At 46.5% G+C, this 18,597-nt stretch overlaps 1 protein-coding gene across 1 annotated transcript; it reads right to left on the reverse strand.

The window, feature by feature from the left end:
• Positions 1-1,303: 1,303 nt before the first annotated feature.
• Positions 1,304-17,063, reverse strand: TIGIT (T cell immunoreceptor with Ig and ITIM domains). The gene is made up of 4 exons (XM_059922153.1): positions 17,000-17,063; positions 15,312-15,641; positions 12,703-12,809; positions 1,304-1,534 (listed from the first exon to the last, which is right to left on the reverse strand). Exons 1-4 carry the CDS (start codon positions 17,061-17,063, stop codon positions 1,304-1,306), a joined length of 732 nt encoding a protein of 243 aa, XP_059778136.1.
• Positions 17,064-18,597: the final 1,534 nt, after the last annotated feature.

Raw genomic sequence — 18,597 nt, forward strand, 5'->3', positions numbered from 1 at the left:
CCCTCATTCTTCTAAGAGAGGTGGTGGGAGGAGAAAGCCTGAATGTCAGCTGAACAGAAATGAGCAGCTCAGATGCCACTCTAACCCCAGCACAAAGAGCTCAGGGTGTGAATTTAAGGGTTCCAGGCAGCTAGTTTGAGGTGATCATTTTTTAAAACTTCCATCCCCCTCCTTTGTTTTCCTGTGAAGAGTCCCTATTTTAAAATCCAGATTTTCCTTTGGGTGGGAAACAGATTCTTTCTTCAAAGGCTCAATGGCAGATTGATAGAGAAGAGGTGGATCTTGGCCCAAGGGCTGAACTACAGCTCCTGCAGCGGATATACACCATTTCTGTGGGCTTCCCCAGCGCACGTGACTGGAAGAGCCTAGAGTCCTCTATATCAGGCCATCACTAGCTTCTGCGTGCATCAAGCAAAAGGAGATTTGAAAGTCTGCCCAGAGAATAGAATCTGAAGTCTTGCTGGCTCTCTTGCTGGCTCCCTTGATGCCAGGGTCTTCCATGTGGGACTTTCAACTCCCAACTTTAGAATCTATGAATTCCCTAGACAAAAATCCTGCTCTCCCAGCCCAGCCTCACTGTTCCCTACATCCTCCCAGGCCACTTCCCCACAGATAAGCTTATCCTGACCATCTCACCCTGCACTGACATCTCTTCCCAAAGGCCTGTGTCTTGGACCCTTATCTCCTCACTACCTTTTAATGTAAACGTTGTCTCCCCACTGAACTGTTAAGTTCTCAAAGGGCTGGGACCCGGGTCGATGGTTTAGTCATCCTCCAATCTCCGCATACAAGCTGGTAGCATGCCTTGGTCCTAAAATGCCACGAATGTGTGAACGTTGATGCAGATGACAGTGACAAATGAGATGAGGTGGCTCTGCAGTCACCCATCCCCGAAATCCACCACAGACTCCTGTAGCCCTGAACCCTGCCCAGAGCTTTTAGGGGGAATGCAGATCTCAGCCACAGGATCTGTTCCAACTGCCAGATTCAAAACCAGGTCAAGTGTTTGTTTGGTTTTTTAACTTTGCATTGGTAATCAAGACACAAGCTCCTCTCCGGGATCTGCCAAGATGGAACAGAAGGGAAGGGTAAAGGGAATGCAGACACAGAGGAGGACGACATACATTCACTCAACCGAACACACCGCACACACACGTGTGCAGATGTCCACATGCATGCACACTCACACACACACACACACACACACACACACACACACACAGAGCTGTGATGGGCAGACCCCAATACGTCCACCTGTAATAGCACAGGCAGGACTGTGTCTCCCAGAGGGTGCCCCCGGGAGCTAGCCCTTCTCGGCGGGGACGCTGAAGCTGGCGAGGCTTCTGTAACTCAGGACGTTGGAGTAGTCGTGTGGCTCGGGCTCTGCGCGGTCCTCTCCCGGCTGCTCCCTGCAGAGGCCGGCGTCCGCCCGCACACAGCTGCCCGGGGAGGACAGGACGCTGGGCCTCCACTCCTCCTGTTCAGACGGCCTCCTCCCGAGGCCACCTTCCGCAGAACGGATTCTGAGCGAGTTCTTCCAAAAACAAAAAAACTACAGAGTGAGTATATGGGGATGTTATTTAAAAGTTACTCCCCAACATGATCCATAGTTCTAATGATCTCTTCCTTTCTTACACACACACACACACACACACTCACAAAGTTGTGTTCTTATCCACAGCAATTCCTTAACCCTTAATTTCTCAGCCTCTTCACAGTAGATTTCAGCACTAACTGCTCCCCTGAAAGGCTCCGGGCTGCACGCGCACGCGGCCCACGCGCTCCTGCCTGTTTGCTGAGCCCGGGCAGGCGGTTTCCAGTCCCAGCTCTCTCTTACTCCTCGCTGCCTCTGACGCCACTGACCTCTTCCTCTTCGAGATGTTCTCCTTCCCTGGGCCCCGCGGCATCACTCTCCCCGCTTCTCCTCCTCCGCGGCCAGGCCTGCTCTTTTTTTCCGCTGACACTCAGCTCCCCAGGTAAAGAGGTTCCTCGGGGTTTCGGTCTCTGCTTTCTCGCACCCGGTACTCTCTCTTCCTCTGTGCCGCACACGCGACACTTCATCCTTATGTACAGCTGCAACCACCCTCTGTCCTCTAGGGATCCCCCAATCCCTACCCAAACCAGCCCAGGCTTCCGCCCTGAGCTCCAGACCCAGAGGTCCAGCTGCAGGCGGGTCTCACCACCCACAGCAAGCCCACACGCCCCGTGTAGTTTCGCTTTACCTCCCACAGCGGGTTGTGTGGGATGCCCCCCAAAATGCCCTCTGTGATTTGGCCACACTCACTTTTCCAGCTTCATTTGCTGCAGCGCTTCCCCAACCAACAGCCCAACTCCTGGTATAGGGCCTGGATGCCAGAGAGGCACCGTTGATTGAGAAAATGCTGTGAGCACCAAGCGGGCTAGCTTCTTGATGTCATCTCAGCAACAACCCTATTGACGTTTCTACTTGCGAGTGAGCTGATAGGTTCAGACAGGTGAAGTCCCAGTTCTGACTTGGGTTTGTGGGACTCCAGACCGTGCTCTTCTCAGCCGAGCTGCCTCTCATCTTGCAGTGTCTCGAATGCCATGCACTGGTTCCTGCCTCTCCAGTTTGGTGTATGTTTCGCCCACTGTCCATTCACCACAGTTCCCTGCAAAGCTGGCTGCTCACTCCTCCAGGCCCGGCTCTGCAGCACGTTGTCCAAGAAGACGTCACTGACTCTTCCGGGAGAGTAACATCCTTCCTGTGTGTTCCACTACGGCCCTGGGTGCTCTCTGTTGTAACATTCAGTGCTGCCTGGAATTTGTTTACCCTTCTGTCTCTTCAGGCCCCAAACCGTGAGCGCCCCTGAGGGGAGGATCTGTGCTGTACTCCTCTTGGTAACCTCGGAGTTCATAACAGATGCTCAGTATAGGTCTTAGGACTGAAATGCACACGAACACACACAAACTCACTCTCTCTCTCTCTCTCTTTCCTCGCTCGCTCCCCGCCACCCGGCCCCAAATCTAAATAAACGGGATTTTCCAAATCAAAATATGGACTCATGGTCAGACAAGTACATTTACACTTATGAGACAAGAGGATAGACCGTGAAACCTGTTTGGGAAAATCAAGGATCTGAAATCAGCCATCACGTCCATATGACAGCGTCATACGTGAGGGTTGTGCTTTACAGGCAGGAAAATCCAAGAACAGCAGGCACAAGTGGGATGGCAGGAGAAATGCCTAATGGCGCGCAATGCAAAGGTGACAGCCTCTCGGCCTTCATGGATATGCTCTAAAGCAGGTCACCTAGCCCCACTGTAGGTCCAAATGACAGAATCACAAAGAGCCACCACACACAGGCTTGGAAAATAACAACAAACACAAACCAAATTTCCTTGTGCCCACCCCACTGCTTCCAGGACAGGAAACAGCACCATCCTCATCGGCTGGTGTCAAGCTCTGCAGGACATAAATAGACGCAGAGAGGCTGAGTGGGAGGGTGGGCAGCATGGATGGGCGCCTTGAACACATATCAGAAGTTACAGGTGCGGCCTCACTGCGGGCCCTGAGGAGCTGAGGCCCACGGACTGTTTCATTCATTCCTTTTCAGTAGAAGTGGCTGCGCCTTACTGTAGGTGTGAAGAAAAGGGTTGTTATCATAGGTCACGCTGATTCTTTGCTTCAGAGAAGTCCTACATCCCTTGATGCCACCCTATCCATTTTGAAAATACAGACACCCAATTCTTTCTCAAAGAGCTGATTGTGGCTTTTTGTGTTGGTGTGGTCTCGTTCTCATTCTTAGACTGCTCTACCCTTGCCTTTGAATCTTAGGACTATTTTGGCTTCCAAAAATCCTCTGGGAAATGTAAATATGCCTGAGCTGGGTCTCTCAGCTGTTCTGTTTTCATTCCATCCTGCACAGGGAACCCTGTAATTGTAATCAGTGTAAAAAACAAGTCTGGAATTAAGGCTTTGATGTTGTTCTAAAAGACCAAACGAAGCTACGACGATAGCGACTATGGAGATTTGCAGGACAAATGTTACCCTCTTGGAGAACGTGAGAACAGACACTTGGCAGTCACCGTCCTGCAGCTGGACACACCCATCTCTCCTCACAGAAGCTCCCCTGGGTGCACTTTTCCTGATAGTAGCTTAGCAAATAACATTCATTCATTTAGTCACAATCACTCTATGCAATATAACTAATTTATTGAGCACCAGGTATCATGAGGTGCTACAGTACCTAAATTTTATAATAATTATAAGAACTTAATAAATAATGGTTATCAATACATGCCAGGAAAAATGCCAGGGGCCTTATGTGAATTATATGACTTGAGTTTTTCTACAACCCTAATAGGGCAATACCATAATTGTTCCCATTTTACAGATGAAGAAGCTGAGGGTCAGCAAAGTTAGGTGGTCCAGCTACTCAAGTGGTAGAGCCACGATCCAAACCCTAGGTCTGTCTGATTCCAAACGCCAAACTCCTAAATAATTCAGGCTCTCAGCGTCTGTAGGGAATACTGTTGGTGCCCTGCTCAGATTGCCTCTCCACCTGACCAGTGCTCCCCTGCCCCAGACACTGGGAATCTAGGCTATGAGTGGCTCACAGCTGCCCCTTCTCTGGAGAATTGCTCTTGGACCTTTCCTGGTGAGCAGCCAGCAGTCAACAACTGGCTGAGGTGGGTTTTCAAAAGGCTGGCTCCCTCCTCAAGGTGTGACCAAATCTGCTTCAACCACATCTCCCCCAAAATCACATCCCTTAGCCCTACCCTGCTTCCTTCACTACTCTTCATCTGAGAGCCCAGCCCAATAAGTCACTCTCACCGGAATTCCCATGCCAGGCTCTGTGTCTGGGCACAAATCTAAAACAGTTGCTCCTGGGAATGGCCCTAGAAGGCAGACTCTAGGATGGGATTGTGGAGGGGAATCCCTCAACAGCTGGATGGGAATACAGACCCCACCACTGGTGGTGAAATGGGAAGAGACACAAAGGGAAGGGGATTATGAGCTGGTGCAACAGCTCTGACATTTGAGAAGTATAGAGCAGATAGTGCTTGTTAGGACTGTGGGATTGGGTGGCTTTTACTAAATTCTGCTGTTGGACTGAGAAGAGAACATGACAGATCTACCAGCAACTGAAAGCAAAGTGTGAGAATCAAAGCTCCTCTTCCTTGGCAACATTTAAAGAAACGCTCACCTCCAACACTGAAGAGCAGGCAGAGGACCTACCTATAAGGGCGACAGAACTTCAAAGAAGGCTGAATTCTAAGCCTGGGCAAGACTCCAGCAAAATCAGGGTCTGGGCGGGAATGGAGGCATTTCTGTGCATTGGGAGGAGGATCTCTTGGTAGATGCACTTGGGAGCCTTGAACCACCAGCTTCTCTTGCATCATCTGGAGCTGCAGAGGTGACCCCCTTCCCCGGGATGGAAGATGGGTCCTGTCAGGACCTGCCTCCCCTCCCCTATTGGCCATTGGCCCATAATTAGCAAAAATCTCAACCTACACTAACTGAGGGAATCCTGGGCATGCTGAGGGAGGAGAGAGTTTGTAACAAAAGGAGCTAACACATACTGGTGGAACTGGGAGGGTATGTTTGGGTGTGAATCCTGAGGGGAGTGGATCAGGGCTGGGTGAGTAGAACTTAAGACTGCATGAGGGACACATCATTTGTCAATATTAGGACACATCCCATGACTCAAGATCTAACACCCTCACAAGGCCCCGGGACACAGCTGTCAACAGAGATGCCAGCAGTGCTTTGAAAACTAGGGAAGAAAGAAACAAAATGCTCAGAGAAGTGGGGATGTTATCATGGACCCATGTGGAATAGTAAGAAGCATATATTTGTCTCTACCCCCAGTTCCTGCTAATGTTTGGTCTCTATTAACCCCAGTTCCTGACACAGAGCTCCCTAAACTCCTAAAATATCCTGAGTGATAGGAATGTCATACACAGGGCTCTTAAATCCCTTGGAATATCCTGGGTGACAGGAGTGTCTTTTGTTCCAATGAGGCGACTTTTGCTGGGCTCCTGAATGGAGGCTGGTCACCAGAACAACCAAACCATGATGAGAAGCTTGGAACCTCCAGCCCTACTCCTTATTCTCCAGAGAGTGGAGGGGGCTGGAAAATGAGTTAATAACCAATCATGCCTGTGTGATGAAGTCTCCATAAAAATCCCAGAAGTATGAGATTTGGAGTTGATGAATATATCTACATGCTGGGAGGGCGGCACACCCAGCACCTTGGGGAGAGAAGCACCTGTGCTCAGGACCCTTCGAGACCTCACCCTATGTATTTCCTTCATCTGGGTATTCATCTGTATCCTTTATCAAATTCTTTATTATATAATAAGCAGGTACATGTAAGTAAGTGTTCCCTGAGTTCTGTGAGTTGTCTTAGCAAATTATCGAATCCGAGGAGAGGATTGTAGGAAGCTCAATATACAGCCAGTCAGTCAAAGGTACAGGTGACAACCTGGGACTTGCAATTGGCATCTGAAGGAGGGCAGTCTTGGAGGACTGAGCCCCTAACCTGACGTTAACTCCAAGCAGATAGTGTCAGAACTGGATTGATCGTAGGACACTCAGGGGGTGTAGGAGAATTGGTCAGTGTGGCAATAAACCCACACATCTGGTGTCAGAAGTGTTCTGTGCAGTGCTAAGAGTAGAGAAGAGGAAAAGACAGACAAACAGAGTTTTTCCCAATACAGTCTACTAAATCAGGGATTGGGAAACTAAGGCCCATGGGTCAAATCTGGGACACCACAGACTTTTGTACTGCTCATGAGCTAAAAATGGAGTTTATGTCTTTAAGTGATTGAAAAAAAATTCAAGAGAACAGTATTTTATTAAACATGAAAATTATATGAAATTCAAATTTCAGTGTTTATAAATAAAGATTTATTGAAACACAGTGGCACTCACTCATTTACATATTGTCTGTGGTGCTTTCACAGTGCAATGGCAGCACTGAATTTTTGCAACAGAGACCGTAAGGCCCACAAAAGCTAAAAGATCCTGGCCCTTTACAAAGAAACTTCGCCAATCCCTGTACTAAGTAATTTTTAAAATCCAACAGCTGATTATGTTTCTAGGGAAGATCCAGAAGACACCCTTTTACTGAGGTGGAAAGGAATGTGCTAGTGAGGGGAGCACCAGCGTCATTGAGGGGCTCAGAGATATCTCTCCTCTGTAGGTTGGGGCTGAAGTAGGTGATGCTTTTATAGAACTGGATCCCCAGTAGAAAGAGGGATGAGGAGATCCCAAAATAATATAGGGACAGATGGCAGCACTTAAGAAACAAGGTGGATGTAACTACTGCAATGGCAGCCAAGGAAGCCTGGCCCACAGGGATATTAAGATGGCTAATAAAGTCCAGTGTGTTCCTAGGAGAAATATAAATGGACAGCCAACAAGGGTATTGCTTAAATGTATAATCAAAAGATCAAGGATACACGAGAGTAGACTGAAGCATGGAAAGTCAAGATTTCTTGCCCATTTCCAGGTCTATAATAGTACTGGCTTGGATACTGTCTGTTCACCCTTCAACGTCACTCTCCAACCTTCTGCACCCTCTTCTGTGCCCGAAGAAGACTGAACTACGCGTACTGAATCAGTGAGTTCCCTTGTCCTCTGGCTTGAGTTTGGGTTCAGCCAATGCAAAGCAACAATAGGAGAATGGAGGGAAAGAGTGCGAGGTGAGGGTGTATATTCTCCTGGCATTCTCTCTGCAGGGTGGACTTGGACTGGCTGTGGCCTTCAATCAAAGATTACAGTACTTCTCAAGGTGGTCCCTCCACACAACTCTCTCTTTCCAGGTCCTAGTAATCATCCTCCCTCCCAGGTTCCAGTAGTCATCCTCTCTCCTTTCCCCTAAAGAACTAGGGTTGGTAACAACACACTCCTACACTCCCGCTTATGGTTTCCTTATATGCTTCCCAGTCCTTTGTAAATCTCCTTATTAAACTATCCTCAAACTACTCATCTTGAGAATACTATGTGTTCCCTGATGGACCTTGAATAATACAGGTGTAAAATGCATTTGAGCAAAGAGAGAGAGAAGACTGGAAACTATAGCCAAAGCACATGAAAAAACAGAGAGGAACTGATTTAGACAGGAAGCCGTGGACACGTCAAAGAGGGGACTGGTGAATAAAACATTTTAGAAGGGGAGCCACAGAACTTGATAGCTACTGGACTCTCTCTTTTCACCTTTTCCCCTTTCCCTTATACAGAGATGACCAAAGTTGCTCTGGGATACTGGCCTGAAAATGAACCAGTCTTAATCCTTAACAGGAAAATGTGTTCTGCTGCTTCTAAAGAGCTTTCCGTATGTCCATGCCAGAGCTACAGAGCTCTGGTGACAGCAGAGGACATTTGTTCACCAACCACCATAACAGCTCCCTGCCCAGCTCAGAGATCAATCATCATTCTCTTCCCTCTCCCCTCTAGTCAATCACTTCTCTTTCCCTCATCTTCCCCTAGAGGTTTCATTTACTAAACCTGTCTACTGTGATAGCCAAGACCTAAATGAAAATACTGTAAGTCATTGACTTCCTCGATAGCACTAGCCACATCTCAGCCACTGCTGGATCCCCAGTACTCTGTTCCATGATGTCTGTTGAATGACAAGGAATAAGTGGCCACATCTCTATGAACCAGGTAGGTCAACAATCTCAGTGTTTGTTTCATAAACCTGGAAGTGAGGGTTTGAACCATAGGACAAGAGATTTTTGTAGGCAAGTTGGTGGACCAGGCAGTCATCTTCTGATATTAGATTTTATGTAACTTTCACCTATCACATGAGCTTTCCTACCATTTGGAGAATCTCTTTCACTTCCTCTAGACCAAATTAACAAGGTCCAACAGGTGCCTGGAGCACTGTTAGACCAGTGACTGGGGGAGACCTGGCCAATTTGTAACTCAGAGGGGAACAAGACTTTGGTTTTGCTACCAAAATACCTTTTCCCATCCTCACTCCAATCTGTTCTCAGTAAAATAAGGTTAGAGTGAGTGTTCCTGGCCTCTCTTCATTTGTAGATCTGACTGAAGACAGAACATGTGTCAAATGGAACGTGTTATTTTTACAACAATACCCTAGTTATTGATGGTAGGTTACAGAAAGCAAACTGAGTTTATCTACACAGAAAACTAAGAGAATTTAAGATGTAAGATATTAGACTAAATGTTCAAGATTAGTCACTGGTAATAGACATGAATGTGCAAAAAAGTGTAACTCCATAAGCAGAATTAACACTAGGAAAATATATACAATTTTTATCCTAGGCAGGGATATAGAATTAAGGCTGTTTAAAATGCAAAATACCATGAGGTCTAAGTGGAGGAACATTACAATAGCACTTTCTTATTAAGTAATTCTAGTTTGTGCAATTCATCTCAACTCTGAGGCCTGGAGAGGGAAGTAGCTCTCGGTCTTCAGAGGAGTGACAAGAGTAAAATAGTAAAATAGATGTTAAATAAAAAAGAAGAGAAAGTCAAAGGATGGTCCATTTCTGAGAGAGGGAGAAAAGGAAAAAGAAGACAAGAACTCACAATAAGCAAGCAAGATGGAACCAGAGCCTAAGAACACACATCTGTCCAAATCCCTCCCTCTATGGGACTGGCAGTGACCTGGCCACATTCAGGCTAAATGGCTGTTCAGGAATCAGGTACAGAGGGGCTAGAACTCGAGTTGGGGGTCTTGACCCAATATAGCCAAAGGTACAGAGTGGGTGGACTGGGTAAATATGTTCTGCTTGTAAAAGTCAGCCTTTGAGTGCAGATATGAAATACAACATCAGAAATAGGAGTTCTGCTTCTGGTAGAACAATGATTGCCTATGTTGCTTTGAACCAACCTTTCCAGGGAGAATAGGTAGAAAAACTGAACAAAATATTATAAACATCTATCTGTATTAATCAGAAATCTATCAAATCAGTGAGAAATTTGTGGTCTGGGGAGCAAGATCCAGGAGTAGGAAGCCCAGAGAGATGAGATGAGCATTGTGGGGTTGGGAGGGGTATGGATTTTCTCCTAGAGAAATTGCCTGAAAGTCATGGCTGAGAGGCAAATTAGCTACACAGAATTTCTAGCTGGAGGGACAAAATTTGGAGTTCAGAGGCCACCGAGGAAGGGAGACTCTGGCAAACACTACAGGCTTTGAGTTGGGACCCTAAAGGACTACACTCTACAAGTAAGGAAGTAGCAGAAATTAAATCCAGCTTTAAATCCTCTCACTACTGATTTAATTAAGGTGATGGGAATGCTACTGCCTGAAGATTAGTTACCTGATGGAAGCAAAAAGGAATCTTCTTTAGAGGAAGATGATATTATCCACAGCCTCAAATTATGACCATAGGTTTTCATGTAGAAATACAGCATTCAATGAAAAGTAAACAGTCAAAAAGTTAAGATAGGTCCAAAAAACAAGCAAAAAGAGAGAATATTAAAAGACCCATAGAGAACCCAATTAATAGGAGTATCAGGCACAGATTTCAGAATAACTATGATTAACATTTTCAAAGAATTAAAAACAAGATTGGGAATTTTGGCAGACTTTAAACTATCCAAACAAAGAACAAAATAGAAATCCTGGATCTGAAAAATATGATAACGGAAATTAAGAACTTAAGGGATGGGTTTAATAGAAGAGTAGATCCATCCAAGAAGATACTTAGTAAACTGGAAGGCATGTCCGAAGAAAACACTTGATGAGACAAGTAGATGGAAAATACAAAAAAGAGGGTAAAGGATGTTGGAAAAAGTGAAAATGTTGAAAATATCACGTGATTAGAATTCAATAATACATGAAGAAATAATAGCCAAGAATGATATAAATACCAATAATACAAGTAATACATGAAGAAGTAATAGCCAAGAATGATATAAAACTGACAAAAGATATCAAGCTACAAATTCAAAAAGCACTTCAAACCCCAAAGAGAATAAATACGAAGATGACTATATCCAATTATATCAGCATATAATTGCTGAAAACCAAAGAGAAAGAAAATTTCTAAAGAACCAGAAAAAAAAAACATTATCTTCCAAGGAGCAAAAATAAGATTCTCGTATAATTTCTGAACAGAAATATGAGAAGCCAGAGACAATGGGACAATATTTCCCACATGTTGAAAGAAAATAACTACCAACATAGAATTCTATACCCAGCAAAACAAATATATCACTTTTAAATTAAGGAAAAATTAAGATATTTTCAGATGAACAAAAAGCAAGATAATTCATCACTAGCATGCCTGCCCACAAGGAAATACTAAAGGATATTCTTTGGGCAGAAGGAAAACTATCCTAGTTATAAGATAGAACATGCAGGAAGAAGTGAAGAGCAACAGAAAGGGTAAATCTAAATGAATATTGGCTCATAAGACAATAAATCATTTCTTTGGGGTTTAAAATAGAGAACTAAAATCCATGACAATAATAGCAGTAAGTTGGGGAGGTAGGTAAAGAGTTAATGTGTTCTAAGGTTCTTGCAAAATCCAAGAAATGATGAAAGTACTAATACATATTAGACTTTAATAAATCAGGGATCTATTTTGTAATCTCTAATGTAACCACTAAAAGAAAAGAAAAATGCATAACTACTAAATAGATCTTTTTAATAATAAAAAGTACTTAATTCAAAAGGCAGCAAGAAAGATTGGGGAAAAAAACAGACAAAACAAATATGAAGAAAATAAAGTGGTAACTGTAAACCCACATGTATCAGGAATAACAGCACCAGGTACCAGTCCAGAGAGAGCAAAGCAAGGCTGCAGAGTTGAGTTGTTAACGGAGGGGAACCAGAGTTGGAGGGAAAGTGAGTCAGGCACTAGGGAAGAGGATCTGAAACAAGGTGGAAAACAGTGTTGGGAATCACAGGCCTGTGTCCCCCCAAGTGTTTGTTTAGTAACTTAAGTTAAGGCAACCTGGGATGGCTTAAAAGACCCAACAGGGCAGACAAAACAGGAGTGGGAATTCTTTTGCTTATTCTAATCACTAACTACCAGTTATGACACAAGGATGTGGATATATTTCTTCATTGTTTACAAAGCTTTCACATGCAATATGCCACCTGTTCATCACCACCCTGTGATATAGAGCGAGCAGAATCATAATCCCCATTTTATATATGAAGAAATGGAGACTTGGAAGATGAAACAGCATCCCTATCATCCCACACTCAATGCTGAGATTAGAAACTTCCAGTTCCCCATCCAATACTCTTTCAGCCACGTGACCTCTTAAGCAAGAGTAACGGAGGATTTACAACCTACTCATCTTGCCATGTACCTTTTACCCCTAAATCCTTGGAGTATTGATTTCTCATTCTGCAGAAGTGCTAGATAGCCCAGCACTACTGAAGCGTTGTTAAAATTAAAGGAGCTAATGTTCAAAACCCCCCGGCACAGAGTAGATGCCCAAGACGCATCAAAATCACAGTGGCTAAATCAAACTCTCAGAGGAGTGGCTTAAGGGACAAGCAGGAGCCAGGAATTGTAGGCCACAGCACGATGGGAAGGATACAGATCCAACCTTTCAGGAGCTCCCAGACAAGGGAAGGGACAGCAAAAGAGCATAAACAATGCCACTGAAAGGCAGAGCAAGGACTGTGAAGAAGGCACAATGAACAGTGGGAGAGATCACTCCTAGACACAAAGGGGACATGAAAGGACCAGGGTGGCAGAGATGGGATGCCCAGGACTGAGATATGCAGCCAGAGTCATTACCTTTCTGGCCAGTGTGACCACCACAATGACTGCTGTGCCGATGACTGCCAGCACTGTGGCCATGGCTCCAAGCAATGGGATCTGGAACCCAGCGCTGTGCTCAGCCACTAGAGGGAGGACAAAACACAGGTGAGTGCGCAGAGGCCGGAAGCAAAGGGCAACCATTACAAGGGAAGCCTCAGTGTCAGGGCACGGGCGTGGGAATTGGCCAGGCCTTTCTCTAACCACAGGACTGGCGTCCTCAAGTCCAGCTCTTCAGGCAGCAGAGCATCTGCCGGGCCCATCATGAAACTAATGCCTGATCTCTCAAGGGGTGTACCCCACACACTTGACACCAGGGCAGACCATTTTAACATTCCTTTCTCTTTTTGACAAAATCAATTTCAGTCATAATCATGAAGTGAAACAAATAACAGCCAGAAAAAAACCAGAAAGTGATTACTTTCTTTATTAAACTTCATATTTATAATCATACTAGTATAAAAAAAGTTTAATTAAAAATTAAAAGAACAGGGACTTCCCTGGTGGTCCAGTGGGTAAGACTCTGCGCTCCTAATGCAGAGGTGCCGGGTTTGACCCCTGGTCGGGGAACTAGATCCCACATGCATGCTGCAACTAAGAGTCTGCATGCTGCAATTAAGAGTCCACATGCCGCAACTAAGAGTCTGCATGCTGCAATTAAGAGTCCACATGCCGCAACTAAGAGTCTGCATGCTGCAATTAAGAGTCCACATGCTGCAACTAAGAGTCTGCATGCTGCAACTAAGAAGCCCACGTGCTGCAACTAAGACCAGGCACAGCCTAAATAAATAAATAAATACATATTAAAAAAAAAATTGGAAGAACATTAAAGTACAAAGAAGTAAAAAAGCAAATAACCTTTCACCTTAAGCCTGTAACACTTACTCCAACTCGGCCGTGAGACCCTGGAGGGAGTAAGGTTCTGGAGCTTTATCCTTTGCTGTTTTGCCAGCACCTGGCACCTACCAGGTGCTTAATAAATATTCATGACATGAATTAAAGCATGAATAAGTGAAGTTCTATGAAGATGTAAAATGTAAATGCAAGGAGGAAGAGCCAGGAAGAGAGTTTTGTAAAGATGAGTGACGCCTGACCCAAGGAGAGTGTGAGGGAAACAGGACAATTGTCAGGATGTGTGCTGGACTATAAGTGGAAGGGCTTCCAGGCTGCCTCATCCCATCCCCACCTCCTTCCCAGGAACTTGGGCAGAACCCGGGTGTCCAGGGCAGTCTTGAAAGGAGAAGGGTGTAGCAGAGGCCGGGCCCCTCTTCCTTCTAACAAAGGGCTTAGATTGCCGGGAGGATGGCTAAAGCATGTAATCACTTAGGGCAAGGGCAGAACCCCCAGTACGCACAAGGTACCAGGAGCAGGGGGGGAGAGCCCAAATTCCCCAGAATGTGTTCCTCCTGCTCTAAGGACTCAGTCTCCTGCCTCGGCCACAGGTAGGGGAAGAGGACTGACGGAGACCAAAGTTGGAGAGGGTCAGAGAAGCTGCAGAGGGCTCAGCATAGAACCAGGAAAGGACGGAGGCTCTTCCCCACATGCTGCATTGGCCTGTGCCAGGGGCCCTCAAGAAGTAGCACTTGAGAAGAAACTTTAAGATAACCTTTTTATCTTCTCAGTTTACACATATTTTGCTAACTCATCAAACTTAATCTCCAACACCACTGATGGCAGCAAATAGCAGTTCTGAGGGTGTAGTTGAGTGGAACCAGAACACCTGTGTTAAAATCGGCTGTACCGCTCTGAGCAAGCCTCAGCTTCTACCTCCACCCAACAGTCAGATGGGAACCGGGGGATCGTGTTCATACTTATGTTCATGCTTACTTCCGTGCTGAATTCATGCTTGTCATGTTCCAGGGACTGTTCTAAGGGCATTTTTTTTTTTTTTTTTAGTAAGTAATTCAATCCTACGTTAGCTCCTCGTGAGGTCTTACATCTTTTCCTCATTTCACAGACGAGAAAAACAAGGCACAGAGAAGCCCAATAATCTTGTCTGAGGTCAACAGCAACACCAGGATTTGGACCCAGGCTGCCTGAGCCCGTCAAGACTCTGCTATCCTGTCCCTCAGCCAGGATAACAACCCTTTCCCACCCTCCAGAGAACAGTTTAAGTGTCCAGGTGGATAATGAAAGTGAAAGCATTTGGGAAACTATGAAGTACAACAGAAATGTAAATTATTGTACATCTACACTTAGCACTGAGCTCTAATCCTTTATAAACTTAGTGGCTAATTCTAATTTGCATGATGGATGCTAAACTAATTAATGAGATCCTTTCTCACAAGACCTGAACAACCGGTCTTCCTAACAAATATACATAAGAGGTGCTTTTACCCGAACAGTGGTTCTCAATCCTGGCTGCCCATTCAAATCATCGGGGTGCTTTTAGAACCTAGCACAACCTGCTCTGCCCCTCTGACTGAACTGGTCTGGGATGGGGTGCCAGCATCAGTACCATTTAAAAGCTCCCAGGTGATTTGAACGTGAACCAGGGTTGGGAGGCCCCACTCTGCAGTATTGGGCAGGAATGCGTTTTCTACCCTAGAGGATGACGATCACCAGCCACCCTGCTCCAGAGGGCATACCTGGGCTTTGTAGGACTTCCAGAAAGAGCGTCCCTTTGTAAATCCCGTCAGGGTAGGTGTGATAGATGCAGATGTACTCTCCTGTGTCGTTCCTAGTCAGTGACTGGAGGGTGAGGCCCAGGTTGGGGCCTGGGACTGTTCGCTCCGTGAAGGCTGGGTCGATGTGCCAACCCAAGCTGGCATGATGAATGGCCAGAACTTGGTCCTGCTGCTTCCAGTTGACCTGGGTCACTTTGGCAGTAGTGGAGGAGAGGTGACATTGCAAGGTGACAGAGCCACCTTCCTCTGCAGAAATGTTCCCCGTTGTTACTATTCTGCCTGTCACAGCTCCTAGGGAAGGGGAAAAAGAAGCATGCACTTTTAGCAGCTGGCCTTGAACCTTCCCCTAGAAATTCCAAGGCGGCTTTAGGCCAGAATTGATTTTTGGAATGACAGTCTCTCCAGCCTGCCCTGTCATTCCCCCATACAGACTGTAATTACTACACAACGTAGCACTTCACCCTCTTAGGATATTCTGTGGGAATATACCTTCCTGATGAACTCACTGATTATTTCCACACACTTATTCTGTCTCTCTACCTAGAATATAAGCCCTTGTCAGCCACCGCTTCTGTTTGATTGTATCTTCCAGCAGCCAGTTCTGTGCTGGGCACATTATCCTTTGAAACAAAACCTGGCTGCTTTGGTTGACAGCCATTTGGGGTGCCCGGAAAATTTTTCAGGAAAGCCATGACATCCAAAGGAAAGGAGGCTTGGAGAGCAAATCTGCTTCTCCAGGCAAAGCCACCATCCTCGACACTGACCTCCACCCTGCTCCAGACGGTTCAGAAAGCAACAGGGAAACAATATTATACTACAGTTTTTAAATATTTCCGCCCCCCTCAGAAACATTTGTTTATGATATTTTATATAGAAGGAAATAGATTTAACATAAGTTAAATCTATAATAGTAGAATCTCTGGAATCTGTGACGAAGACTTTTTTTTTTTTTTAATTTATTTATGGCTGTGTTGGGTCTTCGTTTCTGTGCAAGAGCTTTCTCTAGTTGCGGCGAGCGGGGGCCACTCTTCATCGCGGTGCGTGGGCCTCTCACTATCGCGGCCTCTCTTGTTGCGGAGCACAGGCTCCAGTCGCGCAGGCTCAGTAGTTGTGGCTCACGGGCCCAGTTGCTCCGCGGCATGTGGGATCTTCCCAGACCAGGGCTCGAACCCGTGTCCCCTGCATTGGCAGGCAGATTCTCAACCACTGCGCCACCAGGGAAGCCCACAAAGACATTTTTTAATCCACAGGAAACATGCTGGGTTGGCCAAAAAGTTCGTGCCGGTTTTTCCATTACAGAAATACAATGTCTTTCTAGACGTTTCCTCAAGGACAGAAGAAAGGAGGATGGCGCAGGAGTGAACTTCTCTCAGCAAACTCATCATCCCTCCTCCTTAGTCCCTTTCTCTCCTCCTGCTTCCTTCCTTGGGTCAGCCAGTCGGGCACCCCCCCATCCCCGAGTCCTTCATCTGCCGCCTAGTACAGAACTGTATCTCCTTCTCAGAGACAGCCGTTTCTCAACGAGGAGACACAGGGCTCTGAAAACTGTGTTTCCTTCCCTCAGATGGATAAGACCATGGCTCCGGCCTCGCCCTTCCTCCGCCCGCTCTCCCTCCCCTTCCAATCCCAGGCTAGACTTCAGGCCGTACCTGAGGCAGGGAGGCGAGCCGGCCTCAGCCCCTGGGCCCAGAGCAGGAGGAGACACCACTGCATGCTTCTGCCCAGGGGGCCAACAGGAAGGCGCTGTGGCCTCTTCTGCCACCGAAACTGGCCGACTGCTGATGGCAGGGTGAAACTGAGCCTCTGAGGAGAGAAGGTCTCGGAAAAACCAAGTTCAGCAAAAACAACGTCGAAGATAAAACTCACAACAAGTGCACAAACGGCACAGGGCGAGCCACAAGAAAGACCATGAAGGAAACACATTTAAAAATAAACAAAAATGTGGTTAGAGGTACGCTGGTCTTTGGATTACTGTTAGTCAACCTATTGTTTTTAAGTTCTGTCTCAATGCACTTTTTGTTTAAATTAGCCTTTATCTAATGAGCTCAAGCACATCTGTGTAATGCCCAAGATTCTGGAGAACCTGTTCCTCACAGGGTTCACTGGGCTGCCCCGACTGTGCAATGACAAGAGAAACTTAAGTTTGTGTGCTTAAAGGCCAGGAACTGCACTTGAAATCTAATGATGGAGGGAACAAGAGACATTTACTTCAGAAACAAGACATGAGTGGGACAAAAGTCTTGGTCAAACAGAGCAACTTTCCCCTGAATGAGGGAAAGAACTGAGATTCTCTCTCCTTGAATCTTATTTCTTCTGTCTTGTTTATTTGGACTGAGACACTGTTGAATTCGGGTTTACTCTCTCTGACCCAGTAGAGTCAGAGGAGACCAGAAGAGTGAGTTTTCTCGCGTACCGTGACCCCGTGACAATCAGGGATGCAAAGAGGGGCTAGCCCCAGTTGCCTGACCCTGGATCGGGATTGGCTGACACTTGTCTGGAGCTCCCAGCTCATCATCAAGTCCTACTGTCGACCCACCCTTCCTTCCTGCTTCCCGCCCTCCCTCTCTCAGTTCATGCCTTTGAAAGTCCCTGAGTGCCTGCGAAGCACTGGACTCAAGACTAGCCTCTGGAGATACGAGGGTAGATAATCACCGCCCCTGCTGTCAAAGTCAAAGCTTGCTCTGGTGAAGCCACACCCTGCGGAGAGGAGGTGGAGGGTACACATTCACCTGCCTTGGGCATGCCCCGTGGTGTTATGTCCTGGAAGTCTGCTGCTCCAACGGGGGAACATCTGAAGCCCGGTGCTCTGCCTCTCATTCCAGCCCAGCACCCTGAGCGTTCCACCCTTTCTGGGCTCCTGTCCTCCTTCTCTTCTGCAGGACACTCCATCTCAAACCAGTTTCCTCCCCTCCCTGGGGAGGAAACTATTCCCAACTCTACACTACCTATTCCCAACTCTACACTACGACCCATGTACACCCTTACACCCCACCCCCAGCCCCTTAGACAACTTATGCCTCACCAACTTCTTTCTGCCCATCCCAATTCAACCTGTCCTTCAAGGCTCACATCAAGACATGTCTCCTCCACCGCCCCTCCACAGTCACAGAGCCTGCAGCTGAAGAAGCTATGAGACCTAACGCGTGCCCACCTAATGTGGGCGCAGAGGTTGAACCAGAGGGGTGTTTTCAAAACTGGTTGCCAAGGCAGAGGGGTGAGGGGTGGGAGAGCCGAGAGCGGTTCTGGG

The sequence above is a fragment of the Balaenoptera ricei genome, chromosome 4 (assembly GCF_028023285.1).
Source record: "Balaenoptera ricei isolate mBalRic1 chromosome 4, mBalRic1.hap2, whole genome shotgun sequence".
Classification (NCBI taxonomy): Eukaryota; Metazoa; Chordata; class Mammalia; order Artiodactyla; family Balaenopteridae; genus Balaenoptera; species Balaenoptera ricei.